General features: G+C 48.2%; 9 protein-coding genes across 9 annotated transcripts; 5 read left to right on the forward strand and 4 right to left on the reverse strand.

Annotated features, from left to right (window-relative positions):
- Window positions 1-3,583: 3,583 nt before the first annotated feature.
- Window positions 3,584-3,997, forward strand: ATNIH1004_004756 (uncharacterized protein; the record flags this gene model as incomplete). Its single annotated transcript, XM_033569425.1, has 1 exon — window positions 3,584-3,997. One exon carries the CDS (start codon window positions 3,584-3,586, stop codon window positions 3,995-3,997), a length of 414 nt encoding a protein of 137 aa, XP_033428231.1.
- A 230-nt stretch (window positions 3,998-4,227) lies between these two features.
- Window positions 4,228-5,073, forward strand: ATNIH1004_004757 (velvet factor family protein; the record flags this gene model as incomplete). Its single annotated transcript, XM_033569426.1, has 1 exon — window positions 4,228-5,073. One exon carries the CDS (start codon window positions 4,228-4,230, stop codon window positions 5,071-5,073), a length of 846 nt encoding a protein of 281 aa, XP_033428232.1.
- Window positions 5,074-5,585: 512 nt separating this feature from the next.
- Window positions 5,586-6,803, reverse strand: ATNIH1004_004758 (uncharacterized protein; the record flags this gene model as incomplete). The annotated part of the gene is made up of 2 exons (XM_033569427.1): window positions 5,586-6,553; window positions 6,614-6,803. The coding sequence occupies 2 exons, from the start codon at window positions 6,801-6,803 to the stop codon at window positions 5,586-5,588; spliced, it is 1,158 nt and encodes a 385-aa protein (XP_033428233.1).
- Window positions 6,804-7,637: 834 nt separating this feature from the next.
- ATNIH1004_004759 (mitochondrial 54S ribosomal protein bL12m) lies at window positions 7,638-8,351 on the reverse strand (the record flags this gene model as incomplete). The annotated part of the gene is made up of 2 exons (XM_033569428.1): window positions 7,638-7,970; window positions 8,121-8,351. 2 exons carry the CDS (start codon window positions 8,349-8,351, stop codon window positions 7,638-7,640), a joined length of 564 nt encoding a protein of 187 aa, XP_033428234.1.
- Window positions 8,352-8,771: 420 nt separating this feature from the next.
- CCT8 (chaperonin-containing T-complex subunit CCT8) lies at window positions 8,772-10,725 on the reverse strand (the record flags this gene model as incomplete). The annotated part of the gene is made up of 3 exons (XM_033569429.1): window positions 8,772-10,057; window positions 10,168-10,538; window positions 10,667-10,725. The coding sequence occupies 3 exons, from the start codon at window positions 10,723-10,725 to the stop codon at window positions 8,772-8,774; spliced, it is 1,716 nt and encodes a 571-aa protein (XP_033428235.1).
- Window positions 10,726-11,100: 375 nt separating this feature from the next.
- On the reverse strand, window positions 11,101-13,736 carry ATNIH1004_004761 (M48 family metallopeptidase; the record flags this gene model as incomplete). The annotated part of the gene is made up of 8 exons (XM_033569430.1): window positions 11,101-11,141; window positions 11,310-11,429; window positions 11,489-11,496; window positions 11,548-11,593; window positions 11,644-11,668; window positions 11,723-11,963; window positions 12,020-12,261; window positions 13,515-13,736. 8 exons carry the CDS (start codon window positions 13,734-13,736, stop codon window positions 11,101-11,103), a joined length of 945 nt encoding a protein of 314 aa, XP_033428236.1.
- Window positions 13,737-14,197: 461 nt separating this feature from the next.
- ATNIH1004_004762 (uncharacterized protein) lies at window positions 14,198-15,687 on the forward strand (the record flags this gene model as incomplete). The annotated part of the gene is made up of 3 exons (XM_033569431.1): window positions 14,198-14,232; window positions 14,449-14,897; window positions 14,942-15,687. The coding sequence occupies 3 exons, from the start codon at window positions 14,198-14,200 to the stop codon at window positions 15,685-15,687; spliced, it is 1,230 nt and encodes a 409-aa protein (XP_033428237.1).
- Window positions 15,688-19,322: 3,635 nt separating this feature from the next.
- Window positions 19,323-21,526, forward strand: ATNIH1004_004763 (Zn(II)2Cys6 transcription factor; the record flags this gene model as incomplete). Its single annotated transcript, XM_033569432.1, has 2 exons — window positions 19,323-19,473; window positions 19,545-21,526. 2 exons carry the CDS (start codon window positions 19,323-19,325, stop codon window positions 21,524-21,526), a joined length of 2,133 nt encoding a protein of 710 aa, XP_033428238.1.
- A 2,544-nt stretch (window positions 21,527-24,070) lies between these two features.
- Window positions 24,071-24,739, forward strand: ATNIH1004_004764 (uncharacterized protein; the record flags this gene model as incomplete). The annotated part of the gene is made up of 1 exon (XM_033569433.1): window positions 24,071-24,739. One exon carries the CDS (start codon window positions 24,071-24,073, stop codon window positions 24,737-24,739), a length of 669 nt encoding a protein of 222 aa, XP_033428239.1.
- Window positions 24,740-26,229: the final 1,490 nt, after the last annotated feature.

Raw genomic sequence — 26,229 nt, forward strand, 5'->3', positions numbered from 1 at the left:
TCGACGTAGCGGGTCTCTCGAGCTGGAAGTTTGGGTCGGAACTGCAGAGGATCGAACCAGAGTCGTGAACAGATTGCAGCCACCCCGTGATCTTCCCGTCACTTGACTTCCATCACCCCTTCTTTCTTGCTTCCTCTTTCTCTCCTCGTCGTATCTCTTCTCCAAGATGGGAGACTGTCGGCACTCACCGTCCTAGTTCAAATGATCCGACAAATATCATATGCATAGACTGCGCTTGGCCCGTTGGACACCTTTGTCATTTGTCATCAGTTAGTCTATGCAGGGCCAAACCGTGGTGGGTTGCCTAACGGAAGTCATGACTGGGTTAGTTAGTTTTGGGAACCCCCAAATTGCTTAATACAACCAATGCAGTGTACCTGATACTTTGTGACACCAGTCATCCAGCATCTCTCCAGTAATGGAAGTCTTGTTGCTTGGCGATGCAGCAGTTTTGGGACTTAGGAAAATTCAATTGCACTATGGTATTCCGTAAACATGTGCGGATCATCGCCATAGTTGCCCCCCAGGATTGCAACCAGTCGCGGCTCACCTTCATATACCCAGAACAATGGCTGCCTGAGACAGGGATAGGCGCACAGTCATGCGCCACACATTAAGTTCCGGACATTGGGGTTGTACAGGAATTTTTACTCCATCCACCAGTGAAAAGCCATCGTTCATGGTTATGAAGCCACTAAAGGGTCAAATAAGCCACTTAAACTGTCGACTGGCATTGTTAATAATCCTGGCTCTGGGTAATATTGTGACACATCACTCACTACTATCGGCAAGGCAACCTCACATGCAGTAGTTTGTTCGCTAGGGCAGGAAAATAAAATAAAAAAAAGCAACGAACAACTACCCTGTATTACAGGGCCTAATGCATCAACAGAACCCTCGCTGACTACGGATCAAACCCATGGTCCCGGTACACAGTAAAGGATTCTGATCAACAACAGACTTCAGCTGAGATGATAAAGCAGACATGATCTGTGGCGGTGACTAATGTCAATATTTCTGCTTGCCAGGGTAGATAGGCACACTGGCTGGCAAGGAAACAACAGTACATACTGAACAGTGTGTCAAGGCTCTTGTTTTCTAGAACAACCTTGGCTAATCAACCATATAGGGATACAGTCTTTCATTTTTTTTAAAAAAATCTTTTCACATGCGAATCCTCGACTAGCTTTAAGTCATATAAAGGATAACCTGAGACAAGAGGATCAGCCAGTTAATTGGTCCGTGCAATCAATGGCTTTGTACGCGACTAAGCATGGTAGAAAGCCTTTAGATCTGAAAAGGTCCCCTTCTACTAGTGCATCACTGGTTTCAATTCTAGGCCTCGGGTTTCGGGCTCGCTGTACCTCTCTGTGAAACTAGGGTATGTATGCTCTGTAAGGTATACAATTGTCAGCTAAGAGTGACCGGCAAATCGTATCCATGGGGTACTAAATCACAAGAAGAGCTGGTATCATGAAGATTGTACAGCAGTTCCGTCCATGTTGTGGTCCAACAGGTCTATTCTCATGGTGTCTGTTGCTGATTTTGCTACGTTTTCTCGACATCTGTTGTTGGTGTGAGCGTCTTAGCCTTGCAAGACAATGGTAGATCATCTAGGGGATAGTGTCAAGGCGCTAGGCTCGCATATATGAGATATTCCGAGATCTCTAAATTTCCATCCCTGCAAAATACACGAAAAGCGCGTTTCCAGATCCCAGGACCATATGAAACTAAATATTTTATTCTATCTAAAGTTAAAGGCACAAGTATCTGCATGATACGGAAAGGCAGCATAGACTGTTAACTAACAACTCTGGGAAGTAGATTAGCCATATCTGCCACAATCCCATGATCATCGATGGTGCACTGAATCACCCGGTGGAACCGATTGTCCAGTCAGTATCTCGCACATGATGATACATCCTTTAGAAAAAAAAAAAAAAAAAGGAAGGAAAAAAGAAAAGAAAAAAAAACTGAACCGGGAATCCTACACCTGCAGGGCACCATCAATTTGGGCGGATCGTCCCTCAGCCTTCCTGATCAACTGCACATTCTGACCGAATCAAGGGTCTTAATCGGCAAGAACTACTTCATCTATATCTTCTGAGTATCGTTACGGTGTAGTTGCAGTCATGTATGGAGATATGGTAGTGGTTGTGCAGAGAGCCTGATTATCCTCAATTGATATACAGCTGTTCGTTCAATCAATTAACGGTGAATTATGGTTGGCACCAAGTAAGCTCCTCTCTCTCTTTTTTATTTTCTTTTTATCTTAACTTCTAATTTTATTTTTTAATTTCATTTTTCCCCCTTTCTCTCTCCATTCAAAGTTCACATTGCGACCAAAATTGGAATTTGCCTAGCTAACAGAAACAACTGTTTTATGACAGTTATCGTCTTGCAAATTATCTTCCGGGAAATTAAGGACTATGCACAAGGGGAGGCGATTTTAAAATAATATACGATTTCTTTCCTCTATGGAAGAAAGCCTAGTCTGCTGTAGGTTATGATTTGTCCCTGGTTGTTTTGATGCCGGCATAGTTTTTGCAGCTACTCCGTGTGCGAGTCCTTATTGCATGAGTCACAGTATTTGGCTTCAAGCGTTACCGTTGCCAATACGACACCAGACACTCGCAGGGAAGTAGGAGGATACAATGTACTCGGGATTCGGGAATATTGTTGATAGGATTCTGTCAGGGACGCAATGTTGCTGCAGGTCTAAATTTTTTTTGTCAATGCCACACACATACACAGCGGGCACGCACACCCTCTCACAAAAGCCTCGTCCAGCCCATTTCCCCAGATCTGCTTTATTCTTTGCACGGCCACAGATTGGTAAAATACCAATGGTGGTGAAATATTCCTGGTTTTGATGGTTGGTAGGACTGCCCTTTTTCTTTTTCACTTTTACTGGATTATGTGGTCATCAGATACTCGGTTTCACTCACACACGCATTAGTTTCCCCCCTCTGAATTATAATTACCATTGTTATTGCGATCACTTGTGTGAGTTGTGCAATTCTAATTAGTGGGCGCTATCATCCTTTCTTTTTCCTTTCTTGAAAAATTCCATAACGTGTTTATTCTCCTATTATTATTCTTATTATTTTGCCCCTTCTCTTTTTCTTTTACTTTCTAATTTCCCCCATCTTGGACAATTGCTTCGTGACCAATCTTGGAAACCGTCATGTGCTAACGTACACATAACACTCTCCTCGTAGATCGAAGAACTCGTCAACCAACAATCTGGATTGTTGTGCATTTTGGTCCAGTCTAGGAGCTATTCCCGACCCTTATCTGCTGTGCGACTTGTTGCCAGCCCAAGCCGCCGTTTCAGGGTATCTATATGTAGCATATGGCTTGTCTTGTTCTCTCTTGGTGCCATCGTCTAGCCGGTTATTTCCACACATACGATATCATTTGACTTGCACTGTCATCGACGATACACTGCTGTTCTGCTTCCAGGCTTCTGTTGCGGATGCCTACCTCGCAACAAGCAGACGCTCTATTTGGCCCTTTGCGAACCCAAGGAAAATTGCAAAAATAGGACTCCGCTCTATAAAACCCGCGCCAATCTGCATAGATGTCGAGAACCCCGTTGCAATGGCAGGCTATTTCCGACAATCGGCATTTTGATGGGAGACGGCGTGCCTCAGATGACGAGAGTCAAGGACTGACAGCCACTCTAAGTTACCCTTACTCAACGCATCAGCCTCCACGGTTTCTCTACCCCGACATCCAAGGTTATGATCCCACGACGATAAATTCTCCATATCCTCGATTTTCTTTTCAGGGTAGACCCTGGGACAATGGTGCAGAGTCCAGCGGCACCCTCCCTTCAGGGAGCACTGGTTCTCTAGCCCTGCATGGGGTACAACGATCGAGTTTGCTGAAGGGGGTGGACTATAGCGGGGCTCATAACTCTTATGACACTTCAAGTCACAGCCGTGGCTCTATTGGGTCGCTAGGGCGAGCAAACGATATGGACTCTCAGTAATTTCTCTTTTTCCTTAAATTGTTAATATCTAGATTCTGACTTCCCGCTTTTTGTCTTCCTCTTATCTTGCTTGTTCCTATTCCATGCCCTTGTTTTCAATGTGCTTTCCAGAGTCGCCTGATACGAATATTATCGCACGATCTAATGCAGTGACCAGATACAGTAGTAGCTCCACTACCTTTCCGAGCCCTGTTCATTCTGACACAAGTATGAACATTTATCCCACCACCATGCCTTTCGCAAAGCAACCGATGCAGCAACAGCATCAACAGCGCCATGCCACCTCTGGTATGCCGATGGGATTTGAGAAGCTCCTAAATCACTCACCAGCCCCTTCTCCTCCGCCACGACGACCTTCAACCTCCTCTCGCTACCACCTACATATCAGACAACAGCCCATAGCAGCGCGAGCGTGTGGTGCCGGTGACAGAGACCGGAGACCCGTGGACCCGCCTCCGATCATCCAAATACTTCTAACTGACTTCGATCCAAATTCAGATCAGGACACAGATATCCTACAAGATCCACGGTTTACAGTGGGGTGTCTTCTTGTCCCCGTACAAGTCTCGCCCGAGGTGGATGGAGAAAACACAGCTCGAGAAGACCGAGCAGGGGCGCAGAGGGCGGAGGGAGGTACTTCAGGACCGGCCACGCCCCTTTTATCCGGAAAGTCATTTGTGTCGCCCTTTTACGTGGACGCAGATCCTGATCCCGCCACAGCACCAGCCCACCCTTCAAGCGAGGATTATGCGGCGAATATGAGACGTCAGCCAATGCCGTTGGTCGGAATGAAACAGCCCGCAGCTTTTTATATATTCTCCGATTTATCTGTCCGAACCGCGGGACTGTATCGATTGCAATTCCAACTCATGAACTGGGGCTGTGTAGAGGACGCTGGACCAGGACAGTCGATGCCCATCCTCGCAGAGGCTTGGTCCGATCCCTTTCGTGTATACCCGGCTAAAGATTTCCCTGGTATGCGAGACTCATCGCCTCTCGCCGAGGGACTCAAGGAGCTTGGTTTCGTCGAGCTCAAGACAAGAGGGAAGGGGAGAGGAAAAGGAAGACGTCGCTAGTCTGAAGATCGACTTGCTGGAGAAAAAGCTGCTACTTTCTTACTTTCTTTCTTTTTTTATTGTTTTTCTTTTGGACCCGAAGAGCATGGTTACGACGACATGAATATATGGACTCGGTGTTAGAGGAGAAAATTGCTTGCTTGATTGTCATATAGTTTTAACTTCATTTATTTGCGGAGTATTATAATTACATATACGACAGTATAGGTATAGTTTACTTTCTATTTCTTCTTTGTCCCTTCTTATTCCCTTTCCTTCACAACTTGAGGTAGGATTTGTCCAAGATGTAGCCTGAGATAATTTCTAAATTTTGGTAACTAAAGTATACCGAGCTACCTTAGGTACTTCTCATAGTTATCGTAAGGCCACAATCTAATGTCGCGCAAAATATAAACCATAGCTGGAACAACAACCCAACCAACTTATCTCTCTAATTTGGGGTATCAAAAGTAAGTCAAGCACTAATTACATACACTTCTAATATTCACACTCCACGGCACCTACTGACACAATCAAACTTCCATCAGCTCAGTAGGCATCTTAGGCGAATAATTCTCGTTTTCCCAATTTAGTCTAAATGGTCGGATCAAAGAAGTAAGCTTCTGGGAAGCAACCGCCACCTGAAAGAACTGGGCACTAAGTTCCGTGTTCCCTTCTTCACGAAGAAGCAGCGAAATGGCCAAAGCAGCTTCGGGGCTACCGTGCCGGGCAGCTAGTTCATACCACTCCATTGCTAAGCCCCGATATTCGTGGTGAGGCTGGGCGCCAAACAGACTTGAGAAGAACGCTGAAAGTATCCCCCGACCTTCACTGGCGTTGTTGGCCCTTTCAGCATCCGCGGCTGAGTCGCTCGTCTTTACTCCCCGACGCGGGTACCGACCTTGAGATGTTAGGTAGTAGAAATTGGCTAGTTTCCAACATGCCTTGGCGTTCCCGGCAGTTGCGGCTTTACTCATATACTCTTCATATTTCTCCAGATCGCCCTGCTGCATCATGACAAAAGCATACTTTACCAACGCCTCTGGATCCTGATACTCCAATGCTGCGGTGCGCAGGATGTCGTCCAGGTCCGTGACATTTCCTATCTTCTCCTTCAGCCACGCATACACCTTCCACGGTGGCTCGATGTCCCCAATCAGTAGGGACGAATCAGCCGCTGGCGCAGTTTTGGTCGGGTAGATTGTCTGCATGACCTGGTCCATGAGGGCAATGGCCTCCCCGTATCTCTCCCGCCGACCTAATACTGTGGCATGAATAATCATAGCGCGCGGGTCGCGTTCCCGCAAAGCCAGAGACTCTACCTGTTCAAGGATCGGGGTGCCGGCAGGCGGAGCTCCATTGGCGTTCTTCACGGATCGGGAAGCAGCGATCAAAACAGCGACTCGAGCACCAGCTAGCGCAGCGGAGGAGTACAGCCATTCTTTGAATCTAGTGTCGCCGACGGAAACGATATGGCCAACTTGGAAGACTAGGTCGACATCTACAGAGGAGTAAGGTTAATGATTTCTGAGCATGTGTAGCTGTTTGTGTTGAGGATCACCTCGTGAAATGGCCCCAATTGCAGCTGCGGATGGAGGCCACTGATATGAGCTTTCTATAAGGTTTTTTGCCATCTGCATAAATGTCTCTCGTGTGGTTCTTAGGTCTAGAAGTTTGAGTACGATCGCTTGTTGCCAAAGGCTGGTTCCGTGTTTCTCAAGGAATTTTAGCCGAGAGGGCAGGTCGCCCATTGCGGACTGCTTGGATGCGCCTTCATCTGAGACATCAGGTCGGCGACGAGCTGCTTGAGGTCGGCGGACCGCTGGAAAACGAACGGCGTTGTAGGAGGGGGTAGAATGAAAAGGTCTGAGTATGGTGGAAGTGGGTCGATAGACATAGCTAGAACGCCAAAAAAAAGGGCTAGATGAGCATGAGCATATCGGCCGAGAACCCAACCGGTAGTATCTTAAATGACGCAGGGGATTGGAGGCCCGAGAGAATGACATGGTGGGCGTGGGCGTAGCGGAGGAAAAGAGAATCAGAAGTTGTGCTGATAGTCGAATGCGGGGATCCCGTGACAATGGCTATCAGCATTTCTATGAATTTTGGCCAACTACGCAGATCTTACAGTTGGAGTGACTAGCAATCCTAAATAAGCCACAGAAACATCCATGAGTAGAGACTCGTAATAATTAAACAGTTGGAAATACATGTCTATCGTCCATCCCCCATTACAAGCCTACCAGATACCACATGAGATGAACACAAGCAAGCCTTGCTTTCACCTTGGATCCAAAATCTGTTCAATCAAAGTTGATAATGTACATTGGCCGCCTTTTTCCGCTGTCCAGCTATATCATATATGACGGAGAAAAGAAACTAGAAAACAACTCAAGAAAAAAAAAGAAAGAAAACAAAAAAGGGTGAGACAAAACTCCAGCTCGATGATATGATGCAGCCCAATCACAACGTTCAAATCATCCTGATCCATAAGTATCGCTCATTCACTCGGACAACAGGAGGAAAGGTGACCAGGTTTTAAGTAGGATTTTATTTCACCTGTAGCACATAATCGTCCCTCGCGTTTACTCCATGACAGCCTTAGCACCAACGGCCTTGAGGGTTTCGATGATCTTCTCAGCATCCTCCTTAGGCACAGACTCCTTCAGGACCTTGGGCACGGACTCGACGAACTTCTTGCTGTCGACGAGAGACAGACCCAGGAGGGTCTTGACCTCCTTGATGGCCTTGGCCTTGGAGGCAGCGTCGACAGCTTCCAGTTTCACGTTAAAGAGAGTCTTTTCCTGAGCAGCAGGAGCGGCGTCCTCTTCTTCAGCGGGAGCAGAAGCGGCACTAGGGCCTGCGCCGGGGGCCATGGCGAAACCGCCAACGGGGAGATCGGGGATATTGAGGCGGGACTGTGAGGTAGAGTACATGTCAGCATGGCCCAATTGGGCTATTTTGCAGCTAATTTTGAAGGGATAAAGGATACGCTTTCACAGCAAAAACAAATTTGAATAGCGTTTGTCTTGCGATATCCGTATGGAAGGGTAACTGGCGTGACGCACCTTCAAGGTTGACACGAGATCCGCTGTCTCCAACAAGGTCAATTGGCTAATCTGGTCGACAATCTGGCTGATCTTAGGATTGGCAGGAGCAGCAGCCTCCGCCTCGGTGGATTGCCATCTCCGACTGAGTGTCCGCTGAGACATATATGTAGAGGACGAAAGTTGTAGCGAGGCGGTTGGGCGAACAATCCGTCGGCAGCATCGAGTTACGGCCTGCGAGGAGAGCGACATGATGGAGGCTGAGGTGATCCGAATGGCACGGAGAGCGAAGGCAAGGGTGGGCAAGAGAGGAAACGCTGCTGGACAGGGCGATCAAACTGTCTCCGAAAAGGCCTTGACTGAAAAAGAAAGTCGAGTTTCGGCTCGTAAAATCCAGATACATCACGTGATGTATAGTACAAATACGGTAATTTACATTTCCAGTTGGGACTCATCTCTTGGGCTTCTATGTAAGAGGAAGAGATAGTAGGTAAGTAGGGCTACATATAGCTGTTCGTGCACCTCGATTATAGACAATAACCAGAATTACTACTACTCTCACAAAACGTTTGCAATTCAATCCCTCAGATCAATGGACTTTTCATAATCTCATGTCTCTATCCCGTTTTGACTTAAATCCCACTGGACATATCCTTCAGTTCATCTGAATATTTAATCCTCATCCCAGTTGGGGTTTGGGCCTGGCGGCTTCGGTCCGCCCGCCTGTCGTGCCACAATGATCTGATCAACGCTAAGGACTGTGCGCGCCGATTCACTGGCCAGACGGATGGCCCAGCTCTTGGAAGCCAACAGATCGAGAATGCCCTCCTCCACAGCATCCTGGGTACCAGTTGAAGAGCCCGACGCCAGGTCAACACCTGTGGCCCAGTAAACCTCCTCATCCTCAGAGCCTCCATCTTCTGCCGAAGACTCTTCCGAGGATGATGCATCATTCTTGTTCGAACGCTGGTGGGCCGTGTACAGACGAGAAAGTACCTCGGTAGCATCCAACCCAGCCGACTCGGCAAGGGTGCGCGGAATGACTTCGAAGGCCTCGGCGTACTTGCGGATGGCATGCTGAGGCAGTCCAGGGGTCCTGTCCGCAAACGCAGAGACTCTTTCCACCAGCTGAACTTCAGTGGCGCCCGCGCCAGGAACAAGACGGGGGTCCTTCGTGATAGCCTTAACGGCATTGACGCCGTCATCAATGGCACGCTCAACATCATCCAGGTGGTTCTGAGTAGCACCACGAAGGACAATGGTCGCAGTGCGAGTCACAGTATTGGGATCTTCTTGACGGAAGACAGTGACGCGGTCACCGCCAATCTCTGAGGTCTCAACCACATCGACGCTGCCCATCTCATCGGGCATAGGAGCTCCCAGACGAGCCAGCGGTGTAGCACCAACAACACGGCAGAGCCGGCGCAGCTCGAACTTGGAAAGAATCTTGATCACAAGAATGTTGAAGCGATTGAGATAGTGCATTGCAAGGTCACCGACCGTAGAGCCGCATACAAGGACGCGAAGTCCCGAGTCGTAAAGCTCCTTGATGGCAGCCTCCAGACGCTCCTCCTCGCCCTTGGTAAAGTCAAGCATCTCCTGTGCGTTCTTCAGGAGCACAGTACCCTTGGTCTCGGTCTGGGAAATATCGATTGGGCAACTAAAGACACCAACCTTGGCCTTGCGCGCCTTCTTGATGATACCGTCAGGTTCCCTACCAAGGACCATTCCCTTCACCACACGGGATTGCTCCAAGCTGCCGCCCATAATCTTCACTACACGAACATTATCGACATTGAAATTGATAGGGTTCTTAGGGAGGACGGCGAGGACAGCCTCCGCAACCAGCGATGCCAAAATATCCTCCGTTCCGGACTGCTTGCTAGCAACCACCGTACGAAGGGCTTTACTGAGTTCGGTCTGGGAGCGAATATCCTTCAAACAGTCCACCTCGAGATCTGGTATTTTAAGTATACATTAGTATATCACCAAAATAAAGATACTGGCCATCCGGGGAGAAAGCACAGAGATAGCCCTTGAACGAGACGTAGAAATCCAAGAAACTCACCTTCTAATACTTTGAGGGCGAAGTTCTGAGCCTTCTCATATCCGTGCACAATATCACTCGTCTTCAATCCCATCCGAAGTAATTCTTCAGCTTTCTTCAACAACTCTCCCGCAAGGATGATGACGAGATTGGTGCCGTCTCCCATCTCCACATCCTGCTGTTGACTAGCCATGACAAGTAATTTGGCAGCGGGGTGTACAACATCAAGCTCGCGCAGAATAGTAGCCGCATCCGAGGTGAGAACCATCTTCTGCAGGTGGTTAATAACGATCTTGTTGCGGCCGTACGGGCCAAGCGACGTTTGGACGGTCTGGGAGATGGCCTGGCAGGCCTCGATGTTGCGAATAACCGCGCCATCTTCAGCGTCATGGCTACAGGATAACTTTGTTAGCTCGGAAGTCCCATTGATTTAGTCTAATATATCCGGTTCATTCCCAGTCTCGATGCTTCGAGTCTGGAGGACCTTGAGCGGAATATTCCACAAGTGGGCTTCGCTTACCTCTGATAGCCAGGCTTGAAGAGGCCCGCCTGGGACGGTCCAGGCATAGACAGTGACATGGTGACGGGGAACTTCCTCTCGAGGGAGATAAATCGGCAAAAGAGGAAGAAAAGAGAGGGGAAAAAAAACAAGGAAAGAATATCAGCCACTACGCTGTTCCTGAAGCTGCCTAGGAATTTTTGATGGAGCTTCAAGACGGTCTGACGGCGGATGTTTGTTTGGTTTGCACGCGGAGGGGCTAGGGCATTTCCCTTTTCAAACATCTGAAAACGCTGACTAATGATTCATTCTAGGATCGTTCAGACTCGTTTTAATCGTACTAGGGGGCAGTAATGGTCTTTGTTTTGAGTAAAGTATACTGACAGAATCTATAATATATAATACATAGGGTGTCCTTCACAACTGTTATGTGCCATGGCCTTACGGTTGAATACTTACCACCTATAGTTACCGAACGCTTTCTCGAATGCTGGAACTAGATATTTAACATTCGGGTTAGCTTTGGACTGTGATAAGAGAAAGAATAGACTGTACTGTAGCTTCCGATAACATGGCATCCGCTGTCTTCATAAATTGCTTCGGCTTTGTATTGACTAGTCGTGGTCAGAAGATCAACATATGCATGGAATTCGTGTTCACTTACCCTGCACGAAGAGCTTCCATACGGTTGTAATGCTTTTATCCCTCGTCAATACATTATATGAGAGGTTCTGTAGCGCAAAACAAATCTTACCGAAGGATGAGTTGACATGAACTGAGGCGGCTGGGTTTGATCCAGTTGTTGCATGCGCATCCAGCTGACACAGTCAGCTTTCTACATACGGATATTTCTAGGGAGCTTTTGTGAAGAGCCAAATTTTCCATGAGATTTTTCAACTTACAAATTAACGGCACCTTCTGGGTTGAAGCAAGACTTCGACATTATCACTGTGAGCATTAGTGAAGTAGCCGGCATGCTAGTAGAGAACACTTCTTACTTAGTCCCATCTCATCTGCTTCGGCCTTTTGAAACATTAGCCTCCAGCTTGAACAGTTCTAGTTAGAGGGAGAACTTACTTCTTGGATCCGGGAGTTCGGCAAGCCATACGCAAGGCTTAAGAGCATCGAAGAAAGCTGTCCAGATATATCAAGGATGAGAGCGGTAACCAACGCTAGCACCATCGAGATAGCATTATGGCTCATACGCTCAGCCGGATGATGCGCCACAACATGGGCAATTTCGTGTCCAAGGACGGCTGCCAATCCGTTGTCATCTTGACAGACGGGTAGTATACCAGTAAAGACGAAAACTTTACCCCTAGATATAGTATTAGTTAGTAAGGCAAAAACACATGTGTAAGATACATAGCGTACCCGGGAAGCACAAAAGCATTCACCTCGTTAGGCTCATTAATAACATGGACCTTCCAGTCGGCGCCTTCGAGAGGTGCGTTCGGAATTAGTCGGTGAAGAACACGATTCACTTGAACAGTAAGGGGATGGTTCTCTGGAAGCACCTTTCCCTGCAGATCAGACAGTAATTGTTGGTACTCTTTTGTGCCCATTTTACGTTCGCTCTTCGCAGATATGCAGTTAAAACGCTGGCGACCGGTCATCTACAAGTATTGTTAGTCCCGCAGCAAATTGCACCACCCATTCTCTCTAGTTGTATGGGTCTGGCATGTAGCGACGCACCTCCACCGTCTCGAGGTTATAAAAATAAAACAACAACAGCCCCCCTCCGACAACCACGATGTGAATAGGTCGGGTATGTCTCAACAGTTGAAACAAAAACGGCTCGTTGTTAAATCGCCTATAATTCTGACCCCCATTATGGAAGTACTGTCGAGCAGAGCTGGAGAATAGTCTATTCGAAGTACACGACAAGCGTGGAGTCCGGTAACAAAACGTCGTTAAGAGCGTCGTCGACTTCGAGAAGGATGAAGTTCGTGAGGGGAGAGACGGGATACGCTGCGTTAAGAATGATGGTGTTGAAGCTCTAGCTGACGGCAAGCTACGGAAGAGCATGCGTGCTATTCGTGAGCGAAGCATGATGGCAAGGTACGCAGACGAACAAAATGCAAGCTCTTCGACCGCGATAGAATAAAATGGAGAAGGTTGAAGCGATGGGTCATTAATCCACTTTTACTGATTCACGTTGGAGTGGAGTGGATCTCCTTCTCCACATGTGACTGGTTTTGGCCTCAGGCACCACTTGCTGTTTAAGGCATGATATCGTTGACATCAATGTCAAGTCAAATCTACCATTTATTGGGTATATCTTGTATTACGCACAAAAACTACAGCTCATATACGCAGATACATGCTTGGGGATTGCTAGAAGTGAATGCATCTCCCTGATATTTATTTCTAGCAAGTCCAGATATATATTAACGGGAATGGGAAGAGCTCTCGTTAAATTTTCAATGTAGCACTATACGGTAGTTAAATAAATTGTGAGTGACTAATTAATTTGCGAGTTAGTTATTTAGTTACATTTGAGCTACATACTGTATCTCCAGAAGGAAGGTGAATTATGTTGAAGCACACCGGTTGGGAATACAGTCCATCAACAATAATTCTCCAAGTAACAGCAAACGGTGCCAACTACAGACTGAATCCCTTGGAGCACGAGAGCACGCCTAACTAGCAGAAGATCTCGTCGCAGCTGAGTGGGACGTCAATAGCAAAACTGTACAATGTTAGTTATAAAGCAGTACAGCTCGTCATCAGTTCGTAAGACACATACTGGTCGGTGGGGTTGCTGTAAGTGATTGGCAGGGGCCCAGTTGCACTATTGTCCGTATAGTCATAGTTTAAGGCATAGCCGCTGTTGCAAGCTTTATACAGAGTCAGACAATTAGCGTACGGTAAAGAATAGGGGACTGTCCTCTCCGCTGAGAAACATGCGAAGATCGTTGTCTCCAGATGCGATGTGGCCATAGCATGTCTGAACGCCGTTATCGTATGTTGCAATATAGCCACCGCCTGTCCACAGCTGCCCATTGACTTGCAGGCATGCCAAAACAGCAGATGACAGATTCATGCTAATGGCTGCCGCGGCCAAGGCTTTGGGGCTAAATGCAAGCATATTGAAAGGCTGAACAGACTGAAGTTTGGACTTTCTGTTCAAAAATTCTGATGGTACGATCTATTTATTTGGGAGGGTGATTGTGGTGCCCTTTTATACTTAGCTATGGAGCAGTATACACGAAGATCCCTACTAAGGCCCCCTACAACAATCAAATTAGTGCTGAGCTTGTCCACCTTACAATCCTGCTAGGTGCCTGGTGGGTTCGGTAAGACTTCTGCTGTATCCAATGGCTACGCAAATCTTTGTTCAATAACTAATTAGACGGGCTGCCTTGAGGCGTTCCAAGCTGGGTAGGATTGCTATAAAAGGAGCGACTGGTGGATAGAATCCACCTGACACCCTCAGACAGTACTTAGCTCCATTAGGCGCCCTACCTCTTGTGTGTTATGTAGGGACTCTGCAGCCTGCTGGGGCCAAGCATTGCCCGAATGTTATTTAAACCGTCAGATCTTGACACGATGGGACCGGCTGAAGTGACTCCAGGAGCGTATGAGTAGGTCCTGGGAGCCTTGTTGCTCCTAGAGTTATAGGTAGAGTTCCCAGAAGCAGCCGTAGAACCCCTGGGATTGAGTGGAGTGCCTGCGGATTCGGCTGTTGAGACACCATCTGGCTCAACCACTGGCAAAATACCCCTTCCCACCAGAAAAGACTGCCCAACTCGATTGGAATATTGGGCCGACTGCCCAGAGCAGCTGCTAAGGGTCTACAGGTCTGTCTATCAATATTTCCAGTCGGAACCAGGGCGGGCGCCACGTTTATTTTCGTCTCTACCAGAGTTAGAAGGACTTGGCCGTCGATTCGCTCGCAAGCCACTCAGTAGTGAGCAAGATCTCGAGGCCTATGAGCGCTTTGGAGTAGAAGAACATGTCCATGATATAATAGCTGAGTTGTGCAAAATACCAGCGGCTCGTGACGAGTTCGGTCTCTGTGATGGAATCCAGTTCAGCAATCACTCAAATTCTTTGAGCAGGAACGAAACCTTTGAAGCGGATACAAGCCAGCCGTCAAGCACACCTCACCCACAACCGGACCAGTTTTGCATTCATCATGTCGACGGCAACACGAACACCCTCCTGACGACCGTCGAGTACAAGCCGCCTCACAAGCTGCTGGTCGCATCGCATGGGACTACGACCAATGGATCTGTGGAAGAAGATGGTCAGATCAAACAAAATACCCACTGACCAGGATGCGAAGTTGAGGTACAATGCAGAACGACTCCGCTATCGTCCAAGAATACCACGTGATGATTCAAGAAGGACTCGAATATTCCTACCTGACAAATGGAATTGCCCGTGTACTACTTCGTGTTCCGCGAGACGAACCCACCACGCTTTGCTACTTTTTCTGTGATCCTCACAGCGAAGTGAACACAGCAGCCGATACATTTTCCCAGCTATCGAAGACCTCTGTTGCGAGGGTTTTATGTCTTTGTTTGATGGCATTCCGTTCACCCGCCCTTGGGCAAGAATGGAGAAATCGCTGGCGTCCTGATCTTCATACGTGGGAAACAAGCTTTGAACATACGCGTTCGCAGATCCCGAGCAAGGAATTACAGCAGATTCCCCACTCCGATAGCACAAACCCTGAGTTTCCGAGTCCAGAGTCTGGTTCGTCCTATGAGCTGCCGTCGTCGTCATCACTACCGTCTCCCTCAGAGGGCCGTCGAGTGCCTACACGATCTCAAAGCAGTTGTGCACCTTGCGAGATCCGACTGCGCTCGCGGTCACCTAACTCGTCCGGCTCCGACACAAATCAAACAGCTGGCCATAAGCGGAGAATCAGTCAAGTCACACCTTCACCGTCCGCACGGCGATCAGGCCACCAAGAAGAGTCAGGGCGTGACCAAGAAGACCATTCCCGACGCCGCGCTGCACAATTTTGCACGCAGCGATGTTTACTCGGCCTACAGACTGGGAAGTCTTTGGACGAGTTGTGTCCAAAGTGAACCATCATCGTGAGGGCCAGAACGACCCGAGCCAGCTACTTGAAAGGTATAATTAGATAGCTATATCTCATGGCATAATGATGATATCCTCAGCTATAATTTCTAATTTAGAACAAAGAATAACTAGCAATATCCTTCTGTACGAAGCTGCATATGCCCCAGCCCTATTGTAATAGAGCTAGAGTATTTTGGCCAGCTCTAGATTCACTGGATGAGAAAATCTACTATTTAATCGATACTCTGCTTCGTAGCTTCAATAAGCGCCAATCCAATATATCCGGGTCGAGCTGAAAGAGGACTCTTGGTATAGTAATAGGAGCAATTCCATAATTAGACGCTTTCTGATAATCTCCACAGCCTACAAGCAATAGATGATTCACTAACAGATAAGATTAAGTTCCTGACATCATGATGGACTGCAGAGTGCAGATAATATTCATCAGGATCAATTCTCGGCCAGTCGTCAATTAGACAGCCGCTGGGCGTGAAACGTGCTATTCTGGAAACCCTTTGCATAACTGGCAGGATTCCATCCAATATAACTATTTTAGGAACAAATCTGGCTGTAGCCGCCGTTAAATTATACCTCGAGCTGTCGAAGAGGTGATGCCCAATCAAAGGTGAAGATTGTCCAGGGACACTCAATTTCCACGACAAATCTTCTGAGGAAGATACAATTAAATGTTGGTTGCATTTGGTCCAGGGCCAGGCCCAACAGCGGTCTATATCATGTACGTACCTGGCGTGGATATGCATGATTGCATTTGATGAGGCAGACTCCGTATGTCTGAACACTAGGCCTGCAGCTACCAATGTGGCAGGACGGGAACCACGTCCGGCGTGTATGACAGGGTCTTCATTGCTGCTCCAGAAATTAACACGCGTAGACTTTTCTCACATCTCTAGGGCCAGATTTTGGATTTGACCAGGGGATTTCGGTTGTCTGGGGTTACATGTGGAACGGGTGCATTCAGCATTTGACTTGTGTCGGGGAGTATACTATGCAGTCAGTCTGCCTTATGCTACGGAGTATATCATAAAGGATCTTCAGAATACTCTACGATATACAGTGTACACCATAGGCTGATGGGGTCACTGATCGACTCCGCCAAATGGTACATGTCATGGGGCTATTTGGAATACTTACAGAGTAGAGTTCAACATTAAATTGCTAATAATATAATACTTAGGCAATTTGTCACAACCGAGATGAGCTAATATCGGTAGTTAACAATCCGCATGCTTGACAAGGGATGGTAGTATTTGTGGTGATACAGCCGATGCCGTGTGTTTCCCACACTGACACATTGTACTGCCACTGCCAGGCAGGTACCTCTGTACATCTGGGACTTGTTCCAGTTACACTGTGATAGATCTAGCTGAGTAGAGGACTGCCATAAAAAAAAAAAAAAAATTCAATAAATAGAAACAATAAAAACCACATCACAAGAAGTCAAGGAATGAGAAAACAAACCCACTGCGAAGACAAGATGGCTCATTGATTGAATTCAGCTAGTAACAAAGAACCGGCGCAATGCTGTGTTCATGAATCCAGGGTTGGTACGGGAGTGATGGATGTACGGAGTACCCTATACATCCATTCATATCACAACCTGGTTTGTGCGTCTGTCAGGGTTTCTGCAGGCTGACCTCACTTTTGGCGAATATGATTGGCTGGAAGGACTGACTACAGTTTCTAAAGAAACGCTAGAGCCAAGCCTGCAGCTGCAGGATTGTGATAAGAAACGGCAGAAGTGTTGTGACAACTGCCATTCTGGTCACATCGACTGCCGATGCCCACCGGACGGGATTGATTTGTTCATATGAAATACATAGACAGTAGACATGGGAAGGCGGTACCGATATCTAGTCTTCGTGAACTGGAGGCACAAGGAGGTTGCACATACCCGCACAGAAATGAAGTTGACCATACTTGTTGGAATCTGGCAACGAAGGGTGCCGTTTATTCCCGTAGTGACCAAAGTGTGACTTGAGGATCGAGGCTGCAGAAGCCGGACCAGGTTGATCCAATCCCCCAACTGGACCATGGGGATGGAGTGGAGCGGTCCATGCACGGGACGAGAAGGAATGAAAGTCCATTAATTGGCGCCGGATGAAGAGATAATTATGGAAGAGGATAAGAATAGTAATGACCCGAAAGAGCATGAGGGGAAAGGGAAGGGGAGCAATTAGCCTTCAAAACTGCAGCCTGCAGTCACTCTGGGCGGCTAAATGCTGCTAATTTAAAGCACATTTATGCATCTCTTTGCGCTAGAGGTTAGTGGCATCTTATCACATCTTGGCCAAAGTCTCCCAACCCGAACGGTTGGCTGCGGGTTTTCCGCTCTGCACGACACGAGAAATGCCAGCAGCCACTCTCTGCTCTGACACTGAAGCTTGGCTCCCCCACTACTCTCTACTCATCATACTCCTCGCAACTCACCTTGCAAAGACGACGAATTACCCGCCTATCGTGCTGCTTGCTCTTTATCCCTGCGTCGCTTCCTTTCCCCTCCCCGCAATGCTGCCTGTGAGGTGACCGAGCACGGCTCTAAGCCATGCATACATGGGATTTGGCTGACTTCCCTACCCCCCCGGTCCGATGGTACTTCGTCTGTGTACTCCGTCCGCTGTCACTGCCCAGGAAAAGACCTATCTCCTCGCACAATCATGTTAGGACGTGGGAGGGGATTGGCTGTCTACTGTGGATTCCAAACCCACGCAAAATGTACTAACCTATACTAATTTTGTCATCGTTGATGCCCACACCTAGTGGTTTATACCAAGGTGGTTACCAAATCCCCAAGATACTGGTCCCTCCCAGCCCCCAGACCAGGCGGTATCTTTTGGGAGAATATTGCTTCGTGGACGAGAGACATATTTCTTGTACTTGGAATATGATTGTTGATACAAGGTCGGGATATCTTTAACATCGTTCTTACCCATTTGGTATATTCCGCCTATATCCAGTACGCGAGGAGCTACAAGAGGAAAGGCACGGAAAATAAAAATAAAAAGAACGGTAACACGAATACCACTTAATTCAGGGATCGGAAGTCAGGCAGGCATTTGCGATCGATTCTACTTACCATCCCAATCCAATGCAATCCAATCAATTTCCCAGCCGCTAGCTGGTCACCAATCACCCTCGATGATAGGGTGCATGGGCGCCAAAATCCTCCAAAATTAGCCAGGCTTTGCGAGGGAGTCGAGCTAACAGAGCAGTTCCCTGTCCGTGCATGATCTTCCTGCGATCTTCCTCTCTCCTCCCATCTCCCCGCCAATCCTACCAGCCCAGGCTGGCTCTCGGCTATCTGGAATCCAAAATAGAAACATGGCCTGCTTGTGCGTGGTGAACTTGGCTTTTAAAGCTTCGTGGATCCCGCCGTCCTCGACGACAAGTACTGTCTCTCACACGAGTTGTCCCCATCGCCTCGTCGTCCATTGCAAACTGCGCCTTTCGTTCTCTTATACTTAATTAGATAGCAAAGGCTGCTGGTCCAGCTTTGCACATAATTTTATCTTCCACCCCCCCGGGCACGCAAACAGCTCGCTAGACGACTGTGCCCTGTCCTTTCCAACTCCAACCCTTCAATTATTTTCCGAGAATTTGCGTCATTTGTCTTGAACCAAACATGCCGGCCTCCGCGAGGAAGAAGTCGACTTCGAGCAATGATGCACCGAGTAGGGCCTCGAATGACTCGCAGCCCTCCTCGTCAAGTGAGGGTACATCTACCACGACTGCGGAAAAGACTACGGTCAAGTTGCACAAACGATCTCGATCTGGTAAGTCAATTCCATTTCACGTGCCAGTCACGACGGTGGTACGCAATTGGGACCTTATTCATCCGTCGCAGGCTGCTTTACCTGTCGCCTTCGCCGAAAGAAGTGCGACGAGAAACATCCCTCCTGCGGAGCATGCAACAACCTATGCGTCAAATGCGAATATAAGCGCCCTATCTGGTGGGGAAACGCTGAACAGAGAAAGATACAGAAGGAACGCATCAAAAATAAGATCAAGCAGACGAAGATGAATGAGCGGAATGGGACCTTGACCGGTAGGATTGGACTCCACCACCTCCACCATTTCGTCTCTTCCTCCCCTGACCAGCCCTTGGATTCTGCAGTCGATTCGTCAGGACATAGTCGCAGCGTGGCTGTTTCATCGCCGACCTCCCCCGAGTTCGAGTTTGGCCGCCCAGCCTTTCCGGAACAGTATGATATCTTTGCGTCACACTTGCCCACACCTGCTGTCAATCAACCGGTCTATGGACCCTATCCTCCATTTGAGATCGACGTCAAGACAGAACGACAGACCTACATCAACGAGGTTCCGCTGCACCATAACGCTTTCAGTTCGACGTTCAGCTCTTTTGCACCCCCTCAACTGGACGCGCCCCTCCCTACATTCCCATGCGAGGATTGGTATCAAGACGAGTGCTTCCCCCAAGCCCCACAACTTCCCGGGATCGACCCAGCGCTTTGTGAACAGAGCATCGAGCAGACTTATGCCATGCTACAGGCCAACATCCCCGTCAGTGACCACGATCGGCCCCTTCTCGATCATTTCATCCACAATGTCCTGCGTATCATTTTCCCGGTCCTGGAAGCACACCAGCGCGGACACATCCGAGCGCAAGCCATCCTCCAAGCACTGGAAACGAACAAGTGCTACCTTCACTGCTGCCTGAGTGTTTCCGCCATTCACCTCAAGACCACGGAGGGAATTGTGGGCGAACAGATAGATCATGATATCATGCGCCATCGCTTTGAGGCTGTCTCTCAACTGTGTCTCGCACTGGGTGAGGATACCAAGCATGAGGAGATCCTTGATGCGACGCTGGCCATGATCTTCTTCCACTGCTCAGTGGGACCCGCTGATGATTACCTGCCTGATATTCCATGGTTTGACCACTTTCAAGCCGCTTCAAACCTAGTGAACCGATTAGGTCTTCCCACAGCAGGCCCGACATGTGGTATCCCCTACATGCTACCACCTTTCAACATGTCCCTCGCTTCCTGGATCGATATTCTGGGCTCGACTATCCATGGGAGGACCCCAGAGTTTGCACACATGTACCGATCAAAGCATTTGAGTGGCTCGTCCTCCGGACTGCGCGAGCTTATGGGCTGCGACGATCGGGTGATGTATCTTATTTCAGAAATCGCTTGCTTGGATGCGTTGAAGAATGAAGGCAGAATTGATGAAATGTCAGTCTGTTCTCATGTGTCAGCACTGGGACGACAGCTGGAATTCACGGAACCGGTGGATCAAGCGCTGGAGAGCCCCTACACTTCTACTGGCGCTCTCAGACCCGATATTTTGACCAAAAACATGACCGCCGTATACCGAATTGCTGCCAGAATCTACCTCTGCAGTTTAGTCCCAGGCTTTGACTGCAGCCAGCCAAGCAACCTGAACTTAGTAGCCGCTGCCGCTAACGCCGTTCAATACATCCCCTCTGGTCCGGATGGGTTCGATCGCTCGCTCGTCTGGCCACTGCTCATCACCGGAGCGTATTCGTCACCTGGGAGCCACTTCCGGGCGGTCCTTGCTGAACGGGTTGCCGCACTGGGGGACCATGCTGACCTCGGTAGTTTTGGCCGCATGTATCGGGTCTTGCAGGAGGTGTGGCGAATCGCCGATGACGATGCGGAGCCATTGTACGGTGTGGAAGAGAGCCCAGCCTCTTCATCGGGGACCCCCGTGAAAGTGGAGGAGTCCGACTCTCCTGATGACATTAGTAAGACTGAGTGGGTGCTGAAAGAAGTCAAGAGGCCGCCAGTCCACTGGCGGGACGTCATGCACCAAAACGGATGGGACTACCTGCTACTGTAATTGTGAGATGTTTTTTATTGCATGGGACGGAATCCCATAATGTTATAACGTCCCTTGAGGGGAGTGTACAAGCTGGCTTGAACATGTGACGATGTTTGGGATTCCAAGAGTCATTCCCCTGGCGGACGATGCCATGATGCAACTGCTCAAAATACCGGATAATCGGCCGGAATTCGTCGTCTGAGACCGATCTAGGTTCAACGCCTCGCCATTCCAACTTTCAGGAAAAGTCCATCATCCTTGACTTGATCCTGGGTTACTGGCTCTTGGATGCCATCTTACACTCATTGAATAATATACCCTTTTATTCTTTCTCTGCAGGTCAGGAAAGCACAGCACGCGATGCATTGCGATGGACTGGTGGGGATAACTGCAAAGGCGCAGACAGTCATTCATGCCCTTGGGACACGGAGTCAGCGGCGTCGTTGGTGTTCTTCTTGATTTTGGAGTATACTATTAAGTCTACAATTTTTTCTTTCTTTTTTTTGGCTCTTTGAGGTGTACTGACTTGGGGTATCTTTTGTGCTGTACTTGATTCTGTTTTTTGTTTTCGCGTGATATGTTTTGGGCCTCATCCTTTTTGCTTTGTGTCCTATTCGAAAAAATCATACAGAAAACCCTATCTATTGTGCCTTGTTTATGTCAGACGTGTCCGATATTAGTTTGATTTTCAGTGTCATTTGCTCTGCTATCCTGTGACTATCACTAGCTATACCCGTTGAGCTAGACCTACATTGAATTGAGTTCTATATAGTTGGTATTTTCTCCTCGGCCTCAGCATCACTCACCCTCCACTAGGTCCGTCTAAGTCGTAGACTATCAGACGTCCACTAGTTGGAATACCTCCTCATCATACCATCGAGACACCCAACAGCAATGTAGTCGAACGCAGACCTGCGCACTACACCACCACTAAGACCACGGCACAGACAAGTAGCAATGAGCAGCTGCTTTTTCAGCGTCTCGACGATACGGGTTTTATTTTCCAAACTCAAGCCACACCAACATTCACCTGCATTACCAACAGAAAGCCACCATATGCACCTTTGGGACTCTCAGATCACCAACACGGGTATATTGTCGTGCAACATGTGCGAGATTGATCGAAGCACACAAAGCGCTTCCAACCCAACAAACTTGCACGAGCCACCTCTACAAGGCATTAATTAATGACCATGATAGAGCACATGTGACATGGCAGGGAAACGCTACGCCAAGAATGTAACTGAGTTCCAGACAGAGAGACTCGATACAGAGACTAAGCAAATGATATGACCGCAACTCTAGGAGATCTGTTACAAGTGCTGCGCTTAATTACTTCAACGACAATAGCCTACTAAGACCAGAAAACAGAGGAGGTAATTCCGACGCAGATGCAGCAGTGATCACGCGCGAGGCGTAAGGCAGAAGAAAAGAGGGGGAGATACAGAAGCTGAGAGAGACAGGGAAGCGCCCACGCCATGATAACCGCTGGGACGTTCCTTCAGCCTCGAAAATTAAGGTGCATAGTTAAGCACAGAGGGCAAAAAAAGGGACAGAACCAACTGGAGGGCTAGAATGATACTCGAAAGGTTCCAACAAGCAGCGTTAACTGTGGCCCTTTCTACCGTGGAATGCAGCTAAGCGACGAGTGTGTTGGGTTTAGGAAGGCCAGCCGCCCCTAGGGCTTGAGATTAGGCCGTGCGCGTTTAACACCGGGCGAACCAGGAGAGGGTGATGCGTTGCAACATCCATTGAATGTGAGGAATTTAGCCACTTTGCATGTTGCTGCGAGAGTGCTATGTGGTGGCGATTTCTCCGAGTTGGATCGCATGGGAATAGCGCTTGTTGGACCTTTTTTTTGGGGGGACTTGAAAGTAGGTCAATAAAGGGGGGCAAAAAAAATATAAAGAGGAGGGGAATGGACGAGGGATTGGTTTGGTTCATGGGCTCATCGATCAGTACGTCTCATCCTTCCTTCTTTTCTCTTCATCTATCTCTTCTGTCTGTCTATCCTTAGAAGGATAATTGCAACGAGGATCATATCTTCTTCACTCCTCCTCCTCACTGGCTATTGCTCTGATTCCCACCCATCACCTGCCCTGTAAACCCGGCCGATCTCATCTGCCTGGACTTGCCCACTTCTCATCATCACCTCCTTTTGCTGCAGCCGCTCTGTCCAGATTAGGGCGTGACACCAACACGGGTTTCCATTCGGTATCGGTACCGTCTCGAACCAATACACGTACGGTACTGCGTTGTTTCCGTACAGACAGATTGTCGAGGAGGATAAATCTCCTTTCTCACTCCACTTCGCGCTCTGGGTCAGAGATCTATAAGGAGTCCAGGACCCCGCTATATCGTCTTTACTGGGGAACTTTTCTGTCATCCAGACCAACCCATCATCTACCTGGCTGGACTTTCCACCCTCTTCGTGACTTAATCTGAGCTGGTTTTCATCTTGCTATACCTCTACTATACCACCCTCTTCTGTCTTTGCATCTACTGCCACTCACAACAGCCCAAAGAAACCAGTCCACAAGAGAATAAACAAAACCTGTTGAGATGCCTTCCATCAAGCCTATCCTTGAGCCATTGAAGACTCCCCAGCCCATGGTCTTCCCATCCGAGCTCCAAGGCAACGACACCGGGTGCAGTCTGTCAGGCAATGGAAAGAACGAGGAGGGCCTATCGACTCCTATCACACCCCCAGCGGCGTACACAGAGTTTCTCAAGGCGTTCACTCCCATATTCTCCCCGGATAGTGCCAGGGCGGAGAATTCGCGGTTCAGCTTTGACCGGCCACTTGAGCGCCAGGCCAACACGCCTACCTCCCAGCCGACCAGCGCAGCCAGCTCCTCATTCAACTTCAGTGAGCCAGCCAGGTCAGCCACCGCTTCTCTGCCCCCGCCAACGCCCTACGGCGCGCCCTTTCCCCGTCGCGATCCCAGGAGCCTGCGGTCGTTGCGGATCCCGCCGCGGTACTCGCCCACGACTATGACCGAGTCTCCGCGCAGCGCGACCATGCTCCGGTCGCCGTACTCCCCGCCGGAATGGAAGACGCGGTACCATGAGAGTCCACGGAGTGCCAACGGCAGAGTCAGCGTCCGCCACGTGATCACTCACACGATCACGTACAAGAGGACGCAGCTTGAGGATCCGCCCAAGGGAAAGCGCAGAAGGGTCAATGAGTCTAGTAGGTCAGATGATTCGGACGACTCTGAAGATTGTTAGGATGGATGAGTCTGCAGTTGCTCGTTATGATTGTCCTTGATGGATTGAGGTGGACAGGAGTCCGGCGTCAGGCGTAGCTTCTTTTTGCTATTGCTATTGCTATTGCATTGTTCTGTTTTGTTTTGAAAATGTTTTTGTGATGTCTCTTGCGATGTTTACGTTGCATTAGCTTGTTTATTTGAAAGTTTTCGTTGTTTCTATTTTTTGTCTCGTTTTTGGCTTTAGTATTTCTTATGATTACGACGACTATTTATGACTCAATGGTATTTTCTAACATCGTAGAATACCTATGGATTGATTAGATCCTATACTCTGTAATGTCTACCCAATTCTACAGATCCTAAGCATAGTTGACTTGCCTGGATGATCCAGCGCAGCTTTCTATCTGCCACGCCACCAGTCATGTGTGAGTCAAGACACTTAAATTGAGTCTATATGTTAAATGGGTTGGGAACGTCGCCTAGCACTATCCTGGTATCCAAGCTGACATCTACCAAGCAAAGAATCCACCCTGGTCTGAGGTGCATTTATTGGGCTGACATTTGACATGGGGTATAGCGTAGCCTATGGACTTCTCAGTAAACCAACAATAGCCTCGAATATATTCCTCCGATTATTGCTCTTTCCGATAATCCCTAGAAGTAGCATTAATGTGTATGGATCTACTGGATGTATATACGTACGGTAATAATACATAAAACAAAGCAATACCATACCTACTTTGTACATACACTCGCTATCTACCTGTCCTGGGCTAACTCCACAGCTCAATTATTCAATTATTTAAATATCAATCGAAGAACTGGGCAAATGTTAATCAAAGCAAACCACCTCTATCCACCACAAATCAGATCCCCAGTCACATTCCTGGCCGGGATCCCAAAAGCCAAGCCGATTCTTTCATTCGATATGGGCCTGTGATTGGCGCAGAAGACGCACTGGCCGTTTCAAGTTGGCTGAAGAATGCAGGAGAGTGGAATATTCACTTTTCCTGGGCGGCTACAGCAGTTGGCATTGGGGGGGGAAATCAGAAGGATTGGTAGAGAATCAATATGGGTAAACCACGTTGCCCTACCAGAAAACTTAGTGTTAGGAGGTTGCTGCATCCCATCACCTCCATCGCCCAGGGCCATCCAATCAGCAGTGTCTGCGAGACTATCCATGAATTTAAGCGCCGGCGCTAGTGTCGGTCACCACAATGCGAATACCTACAGGAATGGAGTATTCGGCAGTATGAAAACAAGTAGCTGTTGGCTAGTGAAGGAAATTATTTCTCATTTCCTTTTCTCTTATTACTAGCAGATATTATTCGGGTCTTAAATTCTTATGCATTTATGTAATCATTGTTTCCCTAAATACGTCTTATACTCTATACAGTATTAGTGGCTAACTATTTAGGTAGATAGCTTATTGTTCTTAATTTTGGAGATTTTGCAGGTTTTGCAATAACTAAAATTTTTGGGTTATTTATACAGAAAGGTTTTTATTAA

Source organism: Aspergillus tanneri, assembly GCF_003426965.1.
Source record: "Aspergillus tanneri strain NIH1004 chromosome Unknown AapTan_3_pilon_pilon_pilon, whole genome shotgun sequence".
Taxonomy (NCBI): Eukaryota; Fungi; Ascomycota; class Eurotiomycetes; order Eurotiales; family Aspergillaceae; genus Aspergillus; species Aspergillus tanneri.